General features: G+C 48.5%; 1 protein-coding gene across 2 annotated transcripts in view; it reads left to right on the plus strand.

Moving 5' to 3' along the window:
- Positions 1-24,000, plus strand: part of cgnb (cingulin b) — a 55,420-nt gene that overhangs the window by 19,803 nt on the left and 11,617 nt on the right. Inside the window, exons 6-9 of one of the 2 annotated variants that reach the window (XM_058404969.1) lie at positions 11,095-11,227; positions 19,365-19,577; positions 21,899-22,026; positions 23,579-23,605. In XM_058404969.1, the coding sequence (XP_058260952.1) occupies positions 11,095-11,227; positions 19,365-19,577; positions 21,899-22,026; positions 23,579-23,605 (501 nt within the window). The remainder of the gene's footprint in view (positions 1-11,094; positions 11,228-19,364; positions 19,578-21,898; positions 22,027-23,578; positions 23,606-24,000) is intronic. The other variant, XM_058404970.1, reaches the window with a different exon arrangement.

Consider the following 24,000-nt stretch of genomic DNA (forward strand, 5'->3'; position numbering starts at 1 on the left):
CAGTGTGTGTGTGTGTGTTCAGTGCAGTGTGTGTGTGTTCAGTGCAGTGTGTGTGTGTGTGTGTGTGTGTTCAGTGCAGTGTGTGTGTGTGTGTGTTCAGTGCAGTGTGTGTGTGTGTGTGTGTGTTCAGTGCAGTGTGTGTGTGTGTGTGTGTGTGTGTTCAGTGCAGTGTGTGTGTGTGTGTTCAGTGCAGTGTGTGTGTGTGTGTTCAGTGCAGTGTGTGTGTGTGTGTGTGTGTGTGTGTTCAGTGCAGTGTGTGTGTGTGTGTGTTCAGTGCAGTGTGTGTGTGTGTGTGTGTTCAGTGCAGTGTGTGTGTGTGTGTGTGTTCAGTGCAGTGTGTGTGTGTGTTCAGTGCAGTGTGTTCAGTGCAGTGTGTGTGTGTTCAGTGCAGTGTGTGTGTGTGTTCAGTGCAGTGTGTGTTCAGTGCAGTGTGTGTGTGTGTTCAGTGCAGTGTGTGTGTGTGTGTTCAGTGCAGTGTGTGTGTGTTCAGTGCAGTGTGTGTGTGTTCAGTGCAGTGTGTGTGTGTGTGTGTTCAGTGCAGTGTGTGTGTGTGTGTGTGTTCAGTGCAGTGTGTGTTCAGTGCAGTGTGTTCAGTGCAGCGTGTGTGTGTGTTCAGTGCAGTGTGTGTGTGTGTGTGTGTGTGTTCAGTGCAGTGTGTGTGTGTGTGTGTGTGTGTGTTCAGTGCAGTGTGTGTGTTCAGTGCAGTGTGTGTGTGTTCAGTGCACTGTGTGTGTGTGTTCAGTGCACTGTGTGTGTGTGTTCAGTGCAGTGTGTGTGTGTTCAGTGCAGTGTGTGTGTGTTCAGTGCACTGTGTGTGTGTGTGTTCAGTGCAGTGTGTGTGTGTGTGTTCAGTGCAGTGTGTGTGTGTGTGTGTTCAGTGCAGTGTGTGTGTTCAGTGCAGTGTGTGTGTTCAGTGCAGTGTGTGTGTGTGTTCAGTGCAGTGTGTGTGTGTGTGTGTTCAGTGCAGTGTGTGTGTGTGTGTGTGTGTGTTCAGTGCACTGTGTGTGTGTGTTCAGTGCAGTGTGTGTGTGTGTGTTCAGTGCAGTGTGTGTGTGTGTGTGTGTGTTCAGTGCAGTGTGTGTGTGTGTGTGTTCAGTGCAGTGTGTGTGTGTGTGTGTGTGTGTTCAGTGCACTGTGTGTGTGTGTTCAGTGCAGTGTGTGTGTGTGTGTGTTCAGTGCAGTGTGTGTGTGTGTTCAGTGCAGTGTGTGTGTGTGTGTGTTCAGTGCAGTGTGTGTGTGTGTGTGTGTGTTCAGTGCACTGTGTGTGTGTTCAGTGCAGTGTGTGTGTGTGTGTGTGTGTTCAGTGCAGTGTGTGTGTGTGTGTGTTCAGTGCACTGTGTGTGTGTGTTCAGTGCAGTGTGTGTGTGTGTGTGTGTGTTCAGTGCAGTGTGTGTGTGTGTGTGTGTTCAGTGCAGTGTGTGTGTGTGTGTTCAGTGCAGTGTGTGTGTGTGTGTGTGTGTTCAGTGCACTGTGTGTGTGTGTTCAGTGCAGTGTGTGTGTGTGTGTGTTCAGTGCAGTGTGTGTGTGTGTGTGTGTTCTGTGCAGTGTGTGTGTGTGTGTGTTCAGTGCAGTGTGTGTGTGTGTGTGTGTGTTCAGTGCAGTGTGTGTGTGTGTGTGTGTTCAGTGCACTGTGTGTGTGTGTGTGTGTTCAGTGCAGTGTGTGTGTGTGTGTGTTCAGTGCAGTGTGTGTGTGTGTGTGTGTGTTCAGTGCAGTGTGTGTGTGTGTGTGTGTGTTCAGTGCAGTGTGTGTGTGTGTGTGTGTGTTCAGTGCAGTGTGTGTGTGTGTGTGTGTTCAGTGCACTGTGTGTGTGTGTGTGTGTTCAGTGCAGTGTGTGTGTGTGTGTTCAGTGCAGTGTGTGTGTGTGTGTGTGTGTTCAGTGCACTGTGTGTGTGTGTTCAGTGCAGTGTGTGTGTGTGTGTTCAGTGCAGTGTGTGTGTGTGTGTGTGTTCTGTGCAGTGTGTGTGTGTGTGTGTTCAGTGCAGTGTGTGTGTGTGTGTGTGTGTTCAGTGCAGTGTGTGTGTGTGTGTGTGTTCAGTGCACTGTGTGTGTGTGTGTGTGTTCAGTGCAGTGTGTGTGTGTGTGTGTTCAGTGCAGTGTGTGTGTGTGTGTGTGTTCAGTGCAGTGTGTGTGTGTGTGTTCAGTGCAGTGTGTGTGTGTGTGTGTGTGTGTTCAGTGCAGTGTGTGTGTGTGTGTGTGTGTGTTCAGTGCAGTGTGTGTGTGTGTGTGTGCAGTGTGTGTGTGTGTGTGTTCAGTGCAGTGTGTGTGTGTGTTCAGTGCAGTGTGTGTGTGTGTGTGTGTGTTCAGTGCAGTGTGTGTGTGTGTGTGTGTGTGTGTTCAGTGCAGTGTGTGTGTGTGTTCAGTGCAGTGTGTGTGTGTTCAGTGCAGTGTGTGTGTGTGTGTGTGTTCAGTGCAGTGTGTGTGTGTGTGTGTTCAGTGCAGTGTGTGTGTGTGTGTGTGTGTTCAGTGCAGTGTGTGTGTGTGTGTGTGTTCAGTGCAGTGTGTGTGTGTGTGTTCAGTGCAGTGTGTGTGTGTGTGTGTGTGTGTTCAGTGCACTGTGTGTGTGTGTTCAGTGCAGTGTGTGTGTGTGTGTGTGTGTGTGTGTTCAGTGCAGTGTGTGTGTGTGTGTGTTCAGTGCAGTGTGTGTGTGTGTGTTCAGTGCAGTGTGCAGTGTGTGTGTGTGTGTGTTCAGTGCAGTGTGTGTGTGTGTGTGTGTGTTCAGTGCAGTGTGTGTGTGTGTGTGTGTTCAGTGCAGTGTGTGTGTGTGTTCAGTGCAGTGTGTGTGTGTTCAGTGCAGTGTGTGTGTGTGTGTTCAGTGCAGTGTGTGTGTGTGTGTTCAGTGCAGTGTGTGTGTGTTCAGTGCAGTGTGTGTGTGTGTGTGTTCAGTGCAGTGTGTGTTCAGTGCAGTGTGTGTGTTCAGTGCAGTGTGTGTGTGTGTGTGTGTGTTCAGCGCAGTGTGTGTGTGTGTTCAGCGCAGTGTGTGTGTGTGTTCAGCGCAGTGTGTGTCTGTGTGTTCAGTGCAGTGTGTGTGTGTGTGTGTTCAGTGCAGTGTGTGTGTGTGTGTGTTCAGTGCAGTGTGTGTGTGTGTGTGTTCAGTGCAGTGTGTGTGTTCAGTGCAGTGTGTGTGTGTGTGCAGTGTGTGTGTGTGTGTGTGTGTTCAGTGCAGTGTGTGTGTGTGTGTGTGTTCAGTGCACTGTGTGTGTGTTCAGTGCAGTGTGTGTGTGTGTGTGTGTGTTCAGTGCAGTGTGTGTGTGTTCAGTGCAGTGTGTGTGTGTGTGTGTGTTCAGTGCACTGCGTGTGTGTGTGTGTGTTCAGTGCAGTGTGTGTGTGTTCAGTGCAGTGTGTGTGTGTTCAGTGCAGTGTGTGTGTGTGTGTGTTCAGTGTGTGTGTGTGTGTGTGTTCAGTGCAGTGTGTGTGTGTGTGTGTTCAGTGCAGTGTGTGTGTGTGTGTGTGTTCAGTGCACTGTGTGTGTGTGTGTGTGTGTTCAGTGCAGTGTGTGTGTGTGTGTGTGTGTGTGTGTGTGTGTTCAGTGCAGTGTGTGTGTGTTCAGTGCAGTGTGTGTGTGTGTGTGTGTGTGTGTGTTCAGTGCAGTGTGTGTGTGTGTGTTCAGTGCAGTGTGTGTGTGTGTTCAGTGCAGTGTGTGTGTGTGTGTGTGTGTGTGTGTTCAGTGCAGTGTGTGTGTGTGTGTGTGTTCAGTGCAGTGTGTGTGTGTGTGTGTGTGTTCAGTGCAGTGTGTGTGTGTGTTCAGTGCAGTGTGTGTGTGTGTGTGTGTGTTCAGTGCAGTGTGTGTGTGTGTGTTCAGTGCAGTGTGTGTGTGTGTGTGTGTGTGTGTTCAGTGCACTGTGTGTGTGTGTGTGTGTTCAGTGCAGTGTGTGTGTGTGTGTGTTCAGTGCAGTGTGTGTGTGTGTGTGTTCAGTGCAGTGTGTGTGTGTGTGTGTTCAGTGCACTGTGTGTGTGTGTGTGTGTGTGTTCAGTGCAGTGTGTGTGTGTGTGTGTTCAGTGCAGTGTGTGTGTGTGTTCAGTGCAGTGTGTGTGTGTGTGTTCAGTGCAGTGTGTGTGTGTGTGTTCAGTGCAGTGTGTGTGTGTGTTCAGTGCAGTGTGTGTGTGTGTGTGTGTGTGTGTTCAGTGCAGTGTGTGTGTGTGTGTGTTCAGTGCACTGTGTGTGTGTGTTCAGTGCAGTGTGTGTGTGTGTGTGTGTTCAGTGCAGTGTGTGTGTGTGTGTTCAGTGCAGTGTGTGTGTGTGTGTGTGTGTGTGTTCAGTGCAGTGTGTGTGTGTGTTCAGTGCAGTGTGTGTGTGTGTGTGTGTGTGTGTTCAGTGCACTGTGTGTGTGTGTGTGTTCAGTGCAGTGTGTGTGTGTTCAGTGCAGTGTGTGTGTGTGTTCAGTGCAGTGTGTGTGTGTGTGTGTTCAGTGCAGTGTGTGTGTGTGTTCAGTGCAGTGTGTGTGTGTGTGTGTGTGTTCAGTGCAGTGTGTGTGTGTGTGTGTGTGTTCAGTGCAGTGTGTGTGTGTGTGTGTTCAGTGCAGTGTGTGTGTGTGTGTGTTCAGTGCAGTGTGTGTGTGTGTTCAGTGCAGTGTGTGTGTGTTCAGTGCAGTGTGTGTGTGTGTGTTCAGTGCAGTGTGTGTGTGTGTTCAGTGCAATGTGTGTGTGTGTGTTCAGTGCAGTGTGTGTGTGTGTGTGTGTGTTCAGCGCAGTGTGTGTGTGTGTTCAGTGCAGTGTGTGTGTGTGTGTGTGTGTGTGTTCAGTGCACTGTGTGTGTGTGTTCAGTGCAGTGTGTGTGTGTGTGTGTGTGTGTGTTCAGTGCAGTGTGTGTGTGTGTTCAGTGCAGTGTGTGTGTGTGTGTGTGTGTGTGTGTTCAGTGCACTGTGTGTGTGTGTGTGTGTTCAGTGCAGTGTGTGTGTGTGTGTGTGTTCAGTGCAGTGTGTGTGTTCAGTGCAGTGTGTGTGTGTGTGTTCAGTGCAGTGTGTGTGTGTGTGTGTTCAGTGCAGTGTGTGTGTGTGTGTTCAGTGCAGTGTGTGTGTGTGTTCAGTGCAGTGTGTGTGTGTGTGTGTGTGTTCAGTGCAGTGTGTGTGTGTGTGCAGTGTGTGTGTGTGTGTGTGTGTTCAGTGCAGTGTGTGTGTGTGTGTGTTCAGTGCACTGTGTGTGTGTGTTCAGTGCAGTGTGTGTGTGTGTGTGTGTGTTCAGTGCAGTGTGTGTGTGTGTTCAGTGCAGTGTGTGTGTGTGTGTGTGTTCAGTGCACTGTGTGTGTGTGTGTGTTCAGTGCAGTGTGTGTGTGTGTGTGTGTGTTCAGTGCAGTGTGTGTGTGTGTTCAGTGCAGTGTGTGTGTGTGTGTGTGTGTGTGTTCAGTGCAGTGTGTGTGTGTGTGTGTTCAGTGCAGTGTGTGTGTGTGTGTTCAGTGCAGTGTGTGTGTGTGTGTGTGTGTGTTCAGTGCAGTGTGTGTGTGTGTGTTCAGTGCAGTGTGTGTGTGTTCAGTGCAGTGTGTGTGTGTGTGTGTTCAGTGCAGTGTGTGTGTTCAGTGCAGTGTGTGTGTTCAGTGCAGTGTGTGTGTGTGTGTGTGTGTGTTCAGCGCAGTGTGTGTGTTCAGCGCAGTGTGTGTGTGTGTGTTCAGTGCAGTGTGTGTGTGTGTGTTCAGTGCAGTGTGTGTGTGTGTGTTCAGTGCAGTGTGTGTGTGTGTGTTCAGTGCAGTGTGTGTGTGTGTGTGTTCAGTGCAGTGTGTGTGTGTGTGTTCAGTGCAGTGTGTGTGTTCAGTGCAGTGTGTGTGTGTGTGTGTGTTCAGTGCAGTGTGTGTGTGTGTGTTCAGTGCAGTGTGTGTGTGTGTGTGTGTTCAGTGCACTGTGTGTGTGTGTTCAGTGCACTGTGTGTGTGTGTGTTCAGTGCAGTGTGTGTGTGTGTTCAGTGCAGTGTGTGTGTGTGTGTGTGTGTGTGTGTTCAGTGCAGTGTGTGTGTGTGTGCAGTGTGTGTGTGTGTGTGTTCAGTGCAGTGTGTGTGTGTTCAGTGCAGTGTGTGTGTGTGTGTTCAGTGCAGTGTGTGTGTGTGTGTGTGTGTTCAGTGCAGTGTGTGTGTGTGTGTGTTCAGTGCACTGTGTGTGTGTGTTCAGTGCAGTGTGTGTGTGTGTGTGTGTGTGTGTGTGTGTGTGTTCAGTGCAGTGTGTGTGTGTGTTCAGTGCAGTGTGTGTGTGTGTGTGTGTGTGTGTGTGTGTGTGTGTTCAGTGCAGTGTGTGTGTGTGTGTGTGTTCAGTGCACTGTGTGTGTGTGTGTGTGTGTGTGTGTTCAGTGCTGTGTGTGTGTGTGTTCAGTGCAGTGTGTGTGTGTGTGTGTGTGTGTTCAGTGCACTGCGTGTGTGTGTGTGTGTGTGTTCAGTGCAGTGTGTGTGTGTTCAGTGCAGTGTGTGTGTGTGTTCAGTGCAGTGTGTGTGTGTGTGTGTTCAGTGCAGTGTGTGTGTGTGTGTGTTCAGTGCAGTGTGTGTGTGTGTGTGTGTGTTCAGTGCAGTGTGTGTGTGTGTGTGTGTTCAGTGCAGTGTGTGTGTGTTCAGTGCAGTGTGTGTGTGTGTGTTCAGTGCAGTGTGTGTGTGTGTGTTCAGTGCACTGTGTGTGTGTGTTCAGTGCACTGTGTGTGTGTGTTCAGTGCAGTGTGTGTGTGTGTTCAGTGCAGTGTGTGTGTGTGTGTGCAGTGCAGTGTGTGTGTGTGTGTTCAGTGCAGTGTGTGTGTGTGTGCAGTGTGTGTGTGTGTGTGTTCAGTGCAGTGTGTGTGTGTGTGTTCAGTGCAGTGTGTGTGTGTGTTCAGTGCAGTGTGTGTGTGTGTGTGTTCAGTGCAGTGTGTGTGTGTGTGTTCAGTGCAGTGTGTGTATGTGTTCAGTGCAGTGTGTGTGTGTGTGTGTGTGTTCAGTGCAGTGTGTGTGTGTGTGCAGTGTGTGTGTGTGTGTGTGTGTGTGTTCAGTGCAGTGTGTGTGTGTGTGTGTGTTCAGTGCACTGTGTGTGTGTGTTCAGTGCAGTGTGTGTGTGTGTGTGTGTGTGTGTGTGTGTGTGTTCAGTGCAGTGTGTGTGTGTGTTCAGTGCAGTGTGTGTGTGTGTGTGTGTGTGTGTTCAGTGCACTGTGTGTGTGTGTGTGTGTTCAGTGCAGTGTGTGTGTGTTCAGTGCAGTGTGTGTGTGTGTGTTCAGTGCAGTGTGTGTGTGTGTGTGTGTTCAGTGCAGTGTGTGTGTGTGTTCAGTGCAGTGTGTGTGTGTGTGTTCAGTGCAGTGTGTGTGTGTGTGTGTGTTCAGTGCAGTGTGTGTGTGTGTGTGTTCAGTGCAGTGTGTGTGTGTGTGTGTGTTCAGTGCAGTGTGTGTGTGTGTGTGTGTGTTCAGTGCAGTGTGTGTGTGTGTGTGTGTGTTCAGTGCAGTGTGTGTGTGTTCAGTGCAGTGTGTGTGTGTTCAGTGCAGTGTGTGTGTGTGTTCAGTGCAGTGTGTGTGTTCAGTGCAGTGTGTGTGTTCAGTGCAGTGTGTGTGTGTGTGTGTGTGTTCAGCGCAGTGTGTGTGTGTGTTCAGTGCAGTGTGTGTGTGTGTGTTCAGTGCAGTGTGTGTGTGTGTGTGTTCAGTGCAGTGTGTGTGTGTGTGTGTTCAGTGCAGTGTGTGTGTGTGTGTGTGTTCAGTGCAGTGTGTGTGTGTGTGTGTGTTCAGTGCAGTGTGTGTGTGTGTGTGTGTGTGTTCAGTGCACTGTGTGTGTGTGTTCAGTGCACTGTGTGTGTGTTCAGTGCACTGTGTGTGTGTGTTCAGTGCAGTGTGTGTGTGTGTGTGTGTTCAGTGCAGTGTGTGTGTGTGTTCAGTGCAGTGTGTGTGTGTGTGTGTGTTCAGTGCAGTGTGTGTGTGTGTGTGTGTTCAGTGCAGTGTGTGTGTGTGTGTGTTCAGTGCAGTGTGTGTGTGTGTGTGTTCAGTGCAGTGTGTGTGTGTGTGTGTGTTCAGTGCAGTGTGTGTGTGTGTGTGTTCAGTGCAGTGTGTGTGTGTGTGTGTTCAGTGCAGTGTGTGTGTGTGTGTGTGTTCAGTGCAGTGTGTGTGTGTGTGTTCAGTGCAGTGTGTGTATGTGTTCAGTGCAGTGTGTGTGTGTGTGTGTGTGTTCAGTGCAGTGTGTGTGTGTGTGCAGTGTGTGTGTGTGTGTGTGTGTTCAGTGCAGTGTGTGTGTGTGTGTGTGTTCAGTGCACTGTGTGTGTGTGTTCAGTGCAGTGTGTGTGTGTGTGTGTGTGTGTGTGTGTGTTCAGTGCAGTGTGTGTGTGTGTTCAGTGCAGTGTGTGTGTGTGTGTGTGTGTGTGTTCAGTGCACTGTGTGTGTGTGTGTGTGTTCAGTGCAGTGTGTGTGTGTTCAGTGCAGTGTGTGTGTGTGTGTTCAGTGCAGTGTGTGTGTGTGTGTGTGTTCAGTGCAGTGTGTGTGTGTGTTCAGTGCAGTGTGTGTGTGTGTGTTCAGTGCAGTGTGTGTGTGTGTGTTCAGTGCAGTGTGTGTGTGTGTGTGTGTTCAGTGCAGTGTGTGTGTGTGTGTGTGTGTGTTCAGTGCAGTGTGTGTGTGTGTGTGTGTTCAGTGCAGTGTGTGTGTGTTCAGTGCAGTGTGTGTGTGTTCAGTGCAGTGTGTGTGTGTGTTCAGTGCAGTGTGTGTGTTCAGTGCAGTGTGTGTGTTCAGTGCAGTGTGTGTGTGTGTGTGTGTTCAGCGCAGTGTGTGTGTGTTCAGTGCAGTGTGTGTGTGTGTGTTCAGTGCAGTGTGTGTGTGTGTGTGTGTTCAGTGCAGTGTGTGTGTGTGTTCAGTGCAGTGTGTGTGTGTGTGTGTGTTCAGTGCAGTGTGTGTGTGTGTGTGTTCAGTGCAGTGTGTGTGTGTGTGTGTGTGTGTTCAGTGCACTGTGTGTGTGTGTTCAGTGCACTGTGTGTGTGTTCAGTGCACTGTGTGTGTGTGTTCAGTGCAGTGTGTGTGTGTGTGTTCAGTGCAGTGTGTGTGTGTGTTCAGTGCAGTGTGTGTGTGTGTGTTCAGTGCAGTGTGTGTGTGTTCAGTGCAGTGTGTGTGTGTGTGTTCAGTGCAGTGTGTGTGTGTGTGCAGTGTGTGTGTGTGTGTGTTCAGTGCAGTGTGTGTGTGTGTGTGTTCAGTGCACTGTGTGTGTGTGTTCAGTGCAGTCTGTGTGTGTGTGTGTGTGTTCAGTGCAGTGTGTGTGTGTGTGTGTGTTCAGTGCACTGTGTGTGTGTGTGTGTGTTCAGTGCAGTGTGTGTGTGTGTTCAGTGCAGTGTGTGTGTGTGTGTGTGTGTTCAGTGCAGTGTGTGTGTGTTCAGTGCAGTGTGCGTGTGTGTGTTCAGTGCAGTGTGCAGTGTGTGTGTGTGTGTGTTCAGTGCAGTGTGTGTGTGTGTGTGTGTTCAGTGCAGTGTGTGTGTGTGTTCAGTGCAGTGTGTGTGTGTGTGTGTGTTCAGTGCACTGTGTGTGTGTGTGTGTGTTCAGTGCAGTGTGTGTGTGTGTTCAGTGCAGTGTGTGTGTGTGTGTGTGTTCAGTGCAGTGTGTGTGTGTTCAGTGCAGTGTGTGTGTGTGTGTTCAGTGCAGTGTGCAGTGTGTGTGTGTGTGTGTTCAGTGCAGTGTGTGTGTGTGTGTGTGTTCAGTGCACTGTGTGTGTGTTCAGTGCAGTGTGTGTGTGTGTGTGTGTGTGTGTGTGTTCAGTGCAGTGTGTGTGTGTGTGTGTTCAGTGCAGTGTGTGTGTGTGTGCAGTGTGTGTGTGTGTGTGTTCAGTGCAGTGTGTGTGTGTGTGTGTGTTCAGTGCAGTGTGCAGTGTGTGTGTGTGTGTGTTCAGTGCAGTGTGCAGTGTGTGTGTGTGTGTGTGTTCAGTGCAGTGTGTGTGTGTGTTCAGTGCACTGTGTGTGTGTGTTCAGTGCAGTGTGTGTGTGTGTGTGTGTTCAGTGCAGTGTGTGTGTGTGTGTGTGTGTTCAGTGCAGTGTGTGTGTGTGTGTGTTCAGTGCAGTGTGTGTGTGTTCAGTGCAGTGTGTGTGTGTGTTCAGTGCAGTGTGTGTGTGTGTGTGTGTTCAGTGCAGTGTGTGTGTGTGTGTTCAGTGCAGTGTGTGTGTGTTCAGTGCAGTGTGTGTGTGTGTGTGTGTTCAGTGCAGTGTGTGTGTGTGTTCAGTGCAGTGTGTGTGTGTGTTCAGTGCAGTGTGTGTGTGTGTGTTCAGTGCAGTGTGTGTGTTCAGTGCAGTGTGTGTGTGTGTGTGTGTGTGTTCAGCGCAGTGTGTGTGTGTGTGTTCAGTGCAGTGTGTGTGTGTGTGTGTTCAGTGCAGTGTGTGTGTGTGTGTGTGTGTTCAGTGCAGTGTGTGTGTGTGTGTGTGTTCAGTGCACTGTGTCTGTGTGTTCAGTGCACTGTGTGTGTGTGTTCAGTGCAGTGTGTGTGTGTGTGTGTGTTCAGTGCAGTGTGTGTGTGTGTGTTCAGTGCAGTGTGTGTGTGTGTTCAGTGCAGTGTGTGTGTGTGTGTGTTCAGTGCAGTGTGTGTGTTCAGTGCAGTGTGTGTGTGTGTTCAGTGCAGTGTGTGTGTTCAGTGCAGTGTGTGTGTGTTCAGTGCAGTGTGTGTGTGTGTGTGTTCAGTGCTGTGTGTGTGTGTTTGTGTGTGTTCAGTGCTGTGTGTGTGTTCAGTGCAGTGTGTGTGTTCAGTGCAGTGTGTGTGTGTGTTCAGTGCAGTGTGTGTGTGTGTGTTCAGTGCAGTGTGTGTGTGTGTGTGTGTGTGTGTGTGTGTTCAGTGCAGTGTGTGTGTTCAGTGCAGTGTGTGTGTTCAGTGCAGTGTGTGTGTGTGTGTGTGTTCAGTGCTGTGTGTGTGTGTTCAGTGCTGTGTGTGTGTTCAGTGCAGTGTGTGTGTTCAGTGCAGTGTGTGTGTGTGTGTGTTCAGTGCAGTGTGTGTGTGTGTGTGTGTTCAGTGCTGTGTGTGTGTGTGTGTGTGTGTGTTCAGTGCAGTGTGTGTGTTCAGTGCAGTGTGTGTGTGTGTGTGTTCAGTGCAGTGTGTGTGTGTGTGTGGGTGTGAATTCAGTGCAGTGTGTGTGTGTGTGTGTGTTCAGTGCAGTGTGTGTGTTCAGTGCAGTGTGTGTGTGTGTGTGTTCAGTGCAGTGTGTGTTGTGTTGTTGTGTTCAGCTTGGTGGAGCTGCGCTTGGAGAAGGAACGGGTCGAGTCTCGCTGTCATCAGCAGGAGGATCAGCTGGCACGGCTTCAGGAGGAGCTGAGGAGAGGGGCGGAGAGCGAACCTCACACACGCTCACTGCACACGGTATACAGACACAACACACACACGCTCACTGCACACGGTATACAGACACAACACACACACACTCACTGCACACGGTATACAGACACAACACACACACGCTCACTGCACACGGTATACAGACACAACACACACACGCTCACTGCACACGGTATACAGACACAACACACACACGCTCACTGCACACGGTATACAGACACAACACACACACGCTCACTGCACACGGTATACAGACACAACACACACACGCTCACTGCACACGGTATACAGACACAACACACACACGCTCACTGCACACGGTATACAGACACAACACACACACGTTCACTGCACACGGTATACAGACACAACACACACACGCTCACTGCACACGGTATACAGACACAACACACACACACTGCACACGGTATATAGACACAACACACACACGCTCACTGCACACGGTATACAGACACAACACACACACACTCACTGCACACGGTATACAGACACAACACACACACGCTCACTGCACACGGTATACAGACACAACACACACTCACTGCACACGGTATACAGACACAACACACACACGCTCACTGCACACGGTATACAGACACAACACACACACGCTCACTGCACACGGTATACAGACACAACACACACACGCTCACTGCACACGGTATACAGACACAACACACACACGCTCACTGCACACGGTATACAGACACAACACACACACGCTCACTGCACACGGTATACAGACACAACACACACACGCTCACTGCACACGGTATACAGACACAACACACACACGCTCACTGCACACGGTATACAGACACAACACACACACGCTCACTGCACACGGTATACAGACACAACACACACACGCTCACTGCACACGGTATACAGACACAACACACACACGCTCACTGCACACGGTATACAGACACAACACACACACGCTCACTGCACACGGTATACAGACACAACACACACACGCTCACTGCACACGGTATACAGACACAACACACACACACTGCACACGGTATACAGACACAACACACACACGCTCACTGCACACGGTATACAGACACAACACACACACGCTCACTGCACACGGTATACAGACACAACACACACACGCTCACTGCACACGGTATACAGACACAACACACACACGCTCACTGCACACGGTATACAGACACAACACACACACGCTCACTGCACACGGTATACAGACACAACACACACACGCTCACTGCACACGGTATACAGACACAACACACACACGCTCACTGCACACGGTATACAGACACAACACACACACACTGCACACGGTATACAGACACAACACACACACACTGCACACGGTATACAGACACAACACACACACGCTCACTGCACACGGTATACAGACACAACACACACACACTGCACACGGTATACAGACACAACACACACACGCTCACTGCACACGGTATACAGACACAACACACACACGCTCACTGCACACGGTATACAGACACAACACACACACGCTCACTGCACACGGTATACAGACACAACACACACACACTCACTGCACACGGTATACAGACACAACACACACACGCTCACTGCACACGGTATACAGACACAACACACACACGCTCACTGCACACGGTATACAGACACAACACACACACACTCACTGCACACGGTATACAGACACAACACACACACACTGCACACGGTATACAGACACAACACACACACGCTCACTGCACACGGTATACAGACACAACACACACACGCTCACTGCACACGGTATACAGACACAACACACACACACTGCACACGGTATACAGACACAACACACACACGCTCACTGCACACGGTATACAGACACAACACACACACACACACTGCACACGGTATACAGACACAACACACACACGCTCACTGCACACGGTATACAGACACAACACACACACGCTCACTGCACACGGTATACAGACACAACACACACACGCTCACTGCACACGGTATACAGACACAACACACACACGCTCACTGCACACGGTATACAGACACAACACACACACGCTCACTGCACACGGTATACAGACACAACACACACACGCTCACTGCACACGGTATACAGACACAACACACACACGTTCACTGCACACGGTATACAGACACAACACACACACTCACTGCACACGGTATACAGACACAACACACACACGCTCACTGCACACGGTATACAGACACAACACACACACTCACTGCACACGGTATACAGACACAACACACACACGCTCACTGCACACGGTATACAGACACAACACACACACACTCACTGCACACGGTATACAGACACAACACACACACTCACTGCACACGGTATACAGACACAACACACACACACTCACTGCACACGGTATACAGACACAACACACACACGCTCACTGCACACGGTATACAGACACAACACACACACGCTCACTGCACACGGTATACAGACACAACACACACACGCTCACTGCACACGGTATACAGACACAACACACACACGCTCACTGCACACGGTATACAGACACAACACACACACACTGCACACGGTATACAGACACAACACACACACGCTCACTGCACACGGTATACAGACACAACACACACACGCTCACTGCACACGGTATACAGACACAACACACACACGCTCACTGCACACGGTATACAGACACAACACACACACGCTCACTGCACACGGTATACAGACACAACACACACACGCTCACTGCACACGGTATACAGACACAACACACACACGCTCACTGCACACGGTATACAGACACAACACACACACGCTCACTGCACACGGTATACAGACACAACACACACACGCTCACTGCACACGGTATACAGACACAACACACACACACTGCACACGGTATACAGACACAACACACACACGCTCACTGCACACGGTATACAGACACAACACACACACGCTCACTGCACACGGTATACAGACACAACACACACACGCTCACTGCACACGGTATACAGACACAACACACACACGCTCACTGCACACGGTATACAGACACAACACACGCTCACTGCACACGGTATACAGACACAACACACACACACTGCACACGGTATACAGACACAACACACACACACTGCACACGGTATACAGACACAACACACACTCACTGCACACGGTATACAGACACAACACACACACGCTCACTGCACACGGTATACAGACACAACACACACACACTGCACACGGTATACAGACACAACACACACACACTGCACACGGTATACAGACACAACACACACACGCTCACTGCACACGGTATACAGACACAACACACACACACTGCACACGGTATACAGACACAACACACACACGCTCACTGCACACGGTATACAGACACAACACACACACGCTCACTGCACACGGTATACAGACACAACACACACACGCTCACTGCACACGGTATACAGACACAACACACACACGCTCACTGCACACGGTATACAGACACAACACACACACGCTCACTGCACACGGTATACAGACACAACACACACACACTGCACACGGTATACAGACACAACACACACACGCTCACTGCACACGGTATACAGACACAACACACACACGCTCACTGCACACGGTATACAGACACAACACACACACGCTCACTGCACACGGTATACAGACACAACACGCACACGCTCACTGCACACGGTATACAGACACAACACGCACACGCTCACTGCACACGGTATACAGACACAACACGCACACGCTCACTGCACACGGTATACAGACACAACACGCACACGCTCACTGCACACGGTATACAGACACAACACGCACACGCTCACTGCACACGGTATACAGACACAACACGCACACGCTCACTGCACACGGTATACAGACACAACACACACACGCTCACTGCACACGGTATACAGACACAACACACACACGCTCACTGCACACGGTATACAGACACAACACGCACACGCTCACTGCACACGGTATACAGACACAACACGCACACGCTCACTGCACACGGTATACAGACACAACACGCACACGCTCACTGCACACGGTATACAGACACAACACGCACACGCTCACTGCACACGGTATACAGACACAACACACACACGCTCACTGCACACGGTATACAGACACAACACACACTCACTGCACACGGTATACAGACACAACACACACTCACTGCACACGGTATACAGACACAACACACACACGCTCACTGCACACGGTATACAGACACAACACACACACGCTCACTGCACACGGTATACAGACACAACACACACTCACTGCACACGGTATACAGACACAACACACACACACTCACTGCACACGGTATACAGACACAACACACACACGCTCACTGCACACGGTATACAGACACAACACACACACGCTCACTGCACACGGTATACAGACACAACACACACACACACACTGCACACGGTATACAGACACAACACACACACGCTCACTGCACACGGTATACAGACACAACACACACACGCTCACTGCACACGGTATACAGACACAACACACACACGCTCACTGCACACGGTATACAGACACAACACACACACACTGCACACGGTATACAGACACAACACACACACGCTCACTGCACACGGTATACAGACACAACACACACACACTGCACACGGTATACAGACACAACACACACACGCTCACTGCACACGGTATACAGACACAACACACACACGCTCACTGCACACGGTATACAGACACAACACACACGCTCACTGCACACGGTATACAGACACAACACACACACACTCACTGCACACGGTATACAGACACAACACACACACGCTCACTGCACACGGTATACAGACACAACACACACACGTTCACTGCACACGGTATACAGACACAACACACACACGCTCACTGCACACGGTATACAGACACAACACACACACACTGCACACGGTATACAGACACAACACACACACTGCACACGGTATACAGACACAACACACTTACACTGCACACGGTATACAGACACAACACACACACACTCACTGCACACGGTATACAGACACAACACACACACGCTCACTGCACACGGTATACAGACACAACACACACACGCTCACTGCACACGGTATACAGACACAACACACACACACTGCACACGGTATACAGACACAACACACACACGCTCACTGCACACGGTATACAGACACAACACACACACGCTCACTGCACACGGTATACAGACACAACACACACACGCTCACTGCACACGGTATACAGACACAACACACACACACTCACTGCACACGGTATACAGACACAACACACACACGCTCACTGCACACGGTATACAGACACAACACACACACACTGCACACGGTATACAGACACAACACACACACGCTCACTGCACACGGTATACAGACACAACACACACACACTCACTGCACACGGTATACAGACACAACACACACACGCTCACTGCACACGGTATACAGACACAACACACACACGCTCACTGCACACGGTATACAGACACAACACACACACGCTCACTGCACACGGTATACAGACACAACACACACACGCTCACTGCACACGGTATACAGACACAACACACACACGCTCACTGCACACGGTATACAGACACAACACACGCTCACTGCACACGGTATACAGACACAACACACACACGCTCACTGCACACGGTATACAGACACAACACACACACGCTCACTGCACACGGTATACAGACACAACACACACACACTCACTGCACACGGTATACAGACACAACACACACACGCTCACTGCACACGGTATACAGACACAACACACACACACACACTGCACACGGTATACAGACACAACACACACACGCTCACTGCACACGGTATACAGACACAACACACACACGCTCACTGCACACGGTATACAGACACAACACACACACACTGCACACGGTATACAGACACAACACACACACGCTCACTGCACACGGTATACAGACACAACACACACACGCTCACTGCACACGGTATACAGACACAACACACACACGCTCACTGCACACGGTATACAGACACAACACACACACACTGCACACGGTATACAGACACAACACACACACGCTCACTGCACACGGTATACAGACACAACACACACACACTGCACACGGTATACAGACACAACACACACACGCTCACTGCACACGGTATACAGACACAACACACACACGCTCACTGCACACGGTATACAGACACAACACACACACGCTCACTGCACACGGTATACAGACACAACACACACACACTCACTGCACACGGTATACAGACACAACACACACACGCTCACTGCACACGGTATACAGACACAACACACACACACTGCACACGGTATACAGACACAACACACACACGCTCACTGCACACGGTATACAGACACAACACACACACGCTCACTGCACACGGTATACAGACACAACACACACACGCTCACTGCACACGGTATACAGACACAACACACACACGCTCACTGCACACGGTATACAGACACAACACACACACGCTCACTGCACACGGTATACAGACACAACACACACACGCTCACTGCACACGGTATACAGACACAACACACACACGCTCACTGCACACGGTATACAGACACAACACACACTCACTGCACACGGTATACAGACACAACACACACACGCTCACTGCACACGGTATACAGACACAACACACACACGCTCACTGCACACGGTATACAGACACAACACACACACGCTCACTGCACACGGTATACAGACACAACACACACACACTCACTGCACACGGTATACAGACACAACACACACACGCTCACTGCACACGGTATACAGACACAACACACACACGCTCACTGCACACGGTATACAGACACAACACACACACACTGCACACGGTATACAAACACAACACACACACGCTCACTGCACACGGTATACAAACACAACACACACACGCTCACTGCACACGGTATACAAACACAACACACACACGCTCACTGCACACGGTATACAAACACAACACACACACGCTCACTGCACACGGTATACAGACACAACACGCTCACTGCACACGGTATACAGACACAACACGCACACGCTCACTGCACACGGTATACAGACACAACACACACACGCTCACTGCACACGGTATACAGACACAACACGCACACGCTCACTGCACACGGTATACAGACACAACACACACACGCTCACTGCACACGGTATACAGACACAACACACACACGCTCACTGCACACGGTATACAGACACAACACACACACACTCACTGCACACGGTATACAGACACAACACACACACGCTCACTGCACACGGTATACAGACACAACACACACTCACTGCACACGGTATACAAACACAACACACACACGCTCACTGCACACGGTATACAGACACAACACACACTCACTGCACACGGTATACAGACACAACACACACTCACTGCACACGGTATACAGACACAACACACACACGCTCACTGCACACGGTATACAGACACAACACACACACGCTCACTGCACACGGTATACAGACACAACACACACACGCTCACTGCACACGGTATACAGACACAACACACACGCTCACTGCACACGGTATACACACACAACACACACACTCTCTTCACACAGTATAGAGTTGATATAAAAGTAATTTTAAAAGTTTTAAAAGTAATAATGAAATTCTTCTCTCCGTTCCTCAGGGTTTTCCAGTGTTGTCCTCAAGTCAAATCTATAAATTGCCTGTAGTGTGTGTGTGTGTGTGCATGTCTGTGTGTGTGTGTGATTATGCTCTGTACTCTGTCCAGTGCCCCCATCCCAACCAAATAACCCCCACCCCCATTCTGGTGTCCCCTGAGGTGGACTCCAGGCTCCTGTTGACCCTGTGTAGGGTAAAAGGATGGATTTATATTTAGATGAATTTGACAGACCCGAGCCTGGACAGTAAACAGTACACAGAAGCAGATGCAGCCTGAACTGCACTCAACTGCTCAGGGGTTTAATTAGCTACTGTCTCATCAGGACGTGCTGACGCTGCAGACCGAGCTGGCTGAGGCAGTGATGCTGAGGCAGCGGCAGGAGGACACGCTGCGCATGAGAGAGAGGGAGCTCACTGCACTGAAGGGGGCGCTGAAGGACGAGGTGGCTGCTCACGACAGGGAGATGGAGACACTGAGGGAACAGTACAGCCAGAACATGGAGGCACTGCAAAAAAGCATGGAGCATGTGTCACAGGTGTGTGTGTGTGTGTGTGTCTGTGGGTGTATGTGTGTCTCTGTATGTGTGTGTGTGTCTCTGTGTGTGTCTCTGTATGTGTGTGTGTGTGTGTGTCTCTGTGTGTCTTTGTGTGTGTGTGTGTGTGTGTGTGTGTCTGTGGGTGTATGTGTGTGTGTGTGTGTGTCTCTGTATGTATGTCTGTGTGTGTCTCTGTATGTGTGTGTGTGTCTCTGTGTGTGTCTCTGTATGTGTGTGTGTGTGTGTGTCTCTGTGTGTGTGTGTCTCTGTATGTGTGTGTGTGTCTCTGTGTGTCTCTGTGTGTGTGTGTGTGTCTGTGGGTGTGTGTGTGTGTGTCTCTGTGTGTCTCTGTGTGTGTGTGTGTGTGTGTGTCTGTGGGTGTATGTGTGTGTGTCTCTGTATGTATGTCTGTGTGTGTGTCTGTATGTTTGTGTGTGTGTGTCTGTATGTGTGTGTGTGTGTGTCTCTGTATGTGTGTGTGTGTCTCTGTATGTGTGTGTGTGTCTCTGTATGTGTGTGTGTGTGTGTGTCTCTGTATGTGTGTGTGTGTGTCTGTGTGTGTGTGTGTGTCTCTGTGTGTGTGTGTGTGGGTGTATGTGTGTGTGTGTGTGTGTGTGTGTGCCTCTGTATGTGTGTGTGGGTCTCTGTATGTGTGTGTGTCTCTGTGTGTGTGTGTCTCTGTGTCTGTGGGTGTAAGTGTGTGTGTGTGTCTCTGTATGTGTGTGTGTGTGTGTCTCTCTGTATGTGTGTGTGTGTGTCTCTGTATGTGTGTGTGTGTGTGTGTCTCTGTGTGTGTGTGTGTGTGTGTGTGTGTGTGTGTCTCTGTGTCTGTGGGTGTAAGTGTGTGTGTGTGTCTCTGTGTGTGTGTGTGTGTGTGTGTCTCTGTGTGTGTGTGTGGGTGTGTGTGTGTGTGTGTCTCTGTGTCTGTGGGTGTAAGTGTGTGTGTGTGTCTCTATGTGTGTGTGTGTGTCTCTCTGTATGTGTGTGTGTCTCTGTGTCTGTGGGTGTAAGTGTGTGTGTCTCTGTGTGTGTGTGTGTGTGTCTGTGTGTGTGTCTGTGTGTCTGTGTGTGTGTGTGTGTGTGTGTGTGTCTCTGTGTCTGTGGGTGTAAGTGTGTGTGTGTGTGTCTCTGTATGTGTGTGTGTGTGTCTCTCTGTATGTGTGTGTGTGTGTGTGTGTCTCTCTGTATGTGTGTGTGTCTCTGTGTGTGTGTGTGTGTGTGAGGCTTTTGTATCCGCTCCAACTGACCGGATCATTAGATGTGAGTGTTCTGAGCACAGCAGCAGGACACACTGTTGATTAATAGAGAAATTAGACACCTGATGACCTCTGCTGTGGTCAGTCAGCTTTAACCACTCGAACACTCCACAAATCAGCCTTTTCTGTGTTATTTATCATCATTTACTCTGCTCTGATTACGCTTTAATATCATCATTAATCCACATTCTTTCACTTAAACATCTGTTTGAAGAGATCCTCTGCTCTAATCCTTGACTGATCACAGCATCTGATCACTAAAAGTCTATATCTTAGTGGCAGCCTGGTAAATCAGGATGGATTGGACAAAATATTCAGGTTTAATTTCATCTTCTCTGGAAGCAGAAACGTGAAATGACATCATTCTCATTGTTCATGAGTTTGAGCCTCACAGTGCAGAAAACCCCATGATCACCTCCACACTCGTCTTTAATTAACAACAAACTCAAAAAACTGAAGTGTGGAGTTAAAGTCTTAAACATGTAACTATTTATTGAGTAAAGCTCATGTAAGCTAGGAGCTGCTGTGTTCTTTATGCTGGGAGCCGCCATGTTGACTTGCTGAACTCGGGCATGAAGGAAACCATCCCAAGTCAAAGAGTTTCTAAGTTACGGGAGTGTTAACTTTATTTTTTCTTCATAGTCAGAGGACTTCCTGTCTCATACCTGTGCTGGGACACAATGTCTGTGTTTAAAACCCTGTAACTGCCCCATGACGTTCTGTCTGTCTGGACAGTAGATGTGAGACGATTCAGTAAATTATCACTGATTATTAAACTGAAAACTCAGCAGTTTCCTCATTTCTGTAAACAGATGTTTACTCTGTACACACACAGCTGTGTTTCCACATGTTCTCCTCCAGTCTCTTTGCTGTAGTGTGTAGTGTCATCTGCTTTAGGGAACGGGGAACATGGAGATTTAGGATATTTCCATATTTTTAATATTTATGTGCGCTCTTTAAGAGATGAAGATTATATGAGAATATAGATTCTTGGGCATTAATGTGGATTATTTCAGTGTGTTATTTAAAGAGACCCTGTTTAAACACCACACACGTCTCTCACAGTCACAGCAGGAGATCGAGGAAGAGAGGCAGAAGGTCAACGCCTCGATTCTGGCTCTGGAAGAGGAGCTGGACAGTTACCGGGAGCAGAGTGAGCACTGGAAGGAGCAGATGACCGCCATCAAACAGCAGTGAGCTCCACTACTGCACAAACATTCAGACTTCATTCCTTCATTATCTTCTTTCGATTTTAATTTCAATGAGGAAACTCAGTGTTTGTTCATTTTGATTTAATTCCACTTTAATGTAGGAGTAATTTTCAGGAAAATGTCCATAATTCTCAAGTGTTTTATTACTTAACAGAAATATTTCTCTCTCTTATTTATTTATTTAATTTTATTTATTTATTTATTTATTTAAAAGTAACACATTCATGCAGAACACTTGAAATGTCTAAAAAGTCAGACCAGTTCCACACCAGTAGTTTTAGCTTAATGATCTATTAATTCTGAGAGACTCAGGCATCTTTCACACGAGCGTTTCTCTTCCTCCTCTCAGTCGAGCTGCGTCCTCACCATCGTTTAAAATTAATTTGAACCTTTATTATATTTAGCGTTCGTGTTGTTATGGTTACGTTACTTTATTTATACTATAGCTGGGTTTTTTATTCTGTACGAAACACACACCAGGTGTTTCGATTCTGCAGAGAGAGAGAGAGAGAGAGAGAGAGAGAGAGAGAGAGAGAGAGAGACATTCCCAAAGTTCAACTCAATATTTATCGAAGGAGTCGTAGGCTTTTACACAGGAGTTATCAAATGTAAACATGTTCATGGGCTGGGCTCTGAGAACCTGACAACACAAGCTCCTGTAAGAAACTGCTGAAACCCAGATTCCACTCCACAGTACACATCTGAAAGAGCTCATAGAAATATCTTTAATTCAGTTCAGTTTATCTGTATAGTATTTTTAACATAGGATTAGAGCAGCCTTACTGATCATTTAGAACTCTTAATTTAATTAGTTATTAGTATGGGAGCGGCAGCAAGACATCAAGGACCAACACTGAACAAAGGGTATACGTGACCGTGATGACCATTTAAGGACATCCAGCTACACGACAGTATCGCCCGGCCATTTGAGGGATACTCAGTTCTTACAATAATCTACATTCAAAGTGAAACTCATTTAAATTACACACAGGAAACACAGTATAAAACGTCTGAACAGGATTTGTCTTGTGTTCTTTTTGACTCAGATGAACCCAAAGTTCTTTATGTATTTTACAATAAACTTCTTCTCTATTAGGATCTTCCATGCCCTCATCGTTTTATTTTATCTGTACAGATTCAGAGCCCATGTTAACCAACAGAGCTGTCTTTGTGTGAATGTTAATGATCAGATCATTCTCCTCAGCCTGACAGTCAAATGTGGGAGGATATTACAGAAAGATTTACTCCATTTAGTTTCATCACTTCCTCATATGGAAGTGATTTTTTTCTTCTGGTTGATTGAAAGCTCGGAGCAGATGAAGTTTCTGATAGAATCATCAGTCTTCAGTGAAATCCCTGAAGGACTGACCTCAGGTTATAGGTTAAATTAAGTGAGAGATTTATTAATGTGAATGGAGAAGATAAAAATACTCTGAACTTTAATGTCTTTCATTGTGTGGTCTTCTGTGTACTTTTTTTGTTTTCATTCACCTTTTTCCTTCTGAATGACCTCACTCTGGTTTCTGTTTGCCAGGAGCGGGCAGCACAGCGTGTTTCAAACGTGAGAGAAATCTCTAGAGTTACAGAAGAACCTCAGACTGCTTAAAGAAGCAATATGTAACATTTTCATAATTTGTCTTTTGACTTAGAAAATTGATTCCAGGCATATAACTGGACACCTAACTGAATATCTGTATTATTATTATTATTATTATTATTATTATTATTATTATTATTGAAATAATGCTTTATATTAAGTTCCTTTTAACCAAGATTATGTGCTGCATTAATAAACATGAACAAACAATAAACATCAGAATGAATTAAATATACAGAATTTCAACAAAATCAATAACACTTTTATTAAATATTGTTTTTTTTATATAATGAATGAAATAAAACACATGCATCAGTGTGTGTTTATATCATCCATGAATAGGTGACTAATTTATTTAC

The sequence above is a fragment of the Hemibagrus wyckioides genome, linkage group LG12 (assembly GCF_019097595.1).
Source record: "Hemibagrus wyckioides isolate EC202008001 linkage group LG12, SWU_Hwy_1.0, whole genome shotgun sequence".
Classification (NCBI taxonomy): Eukaryota; Metazoa; Chordata; class Actinopteri; order Siluriformes; family Bagridae; genus Hemibagrus; species Hemibagrus wyckioides.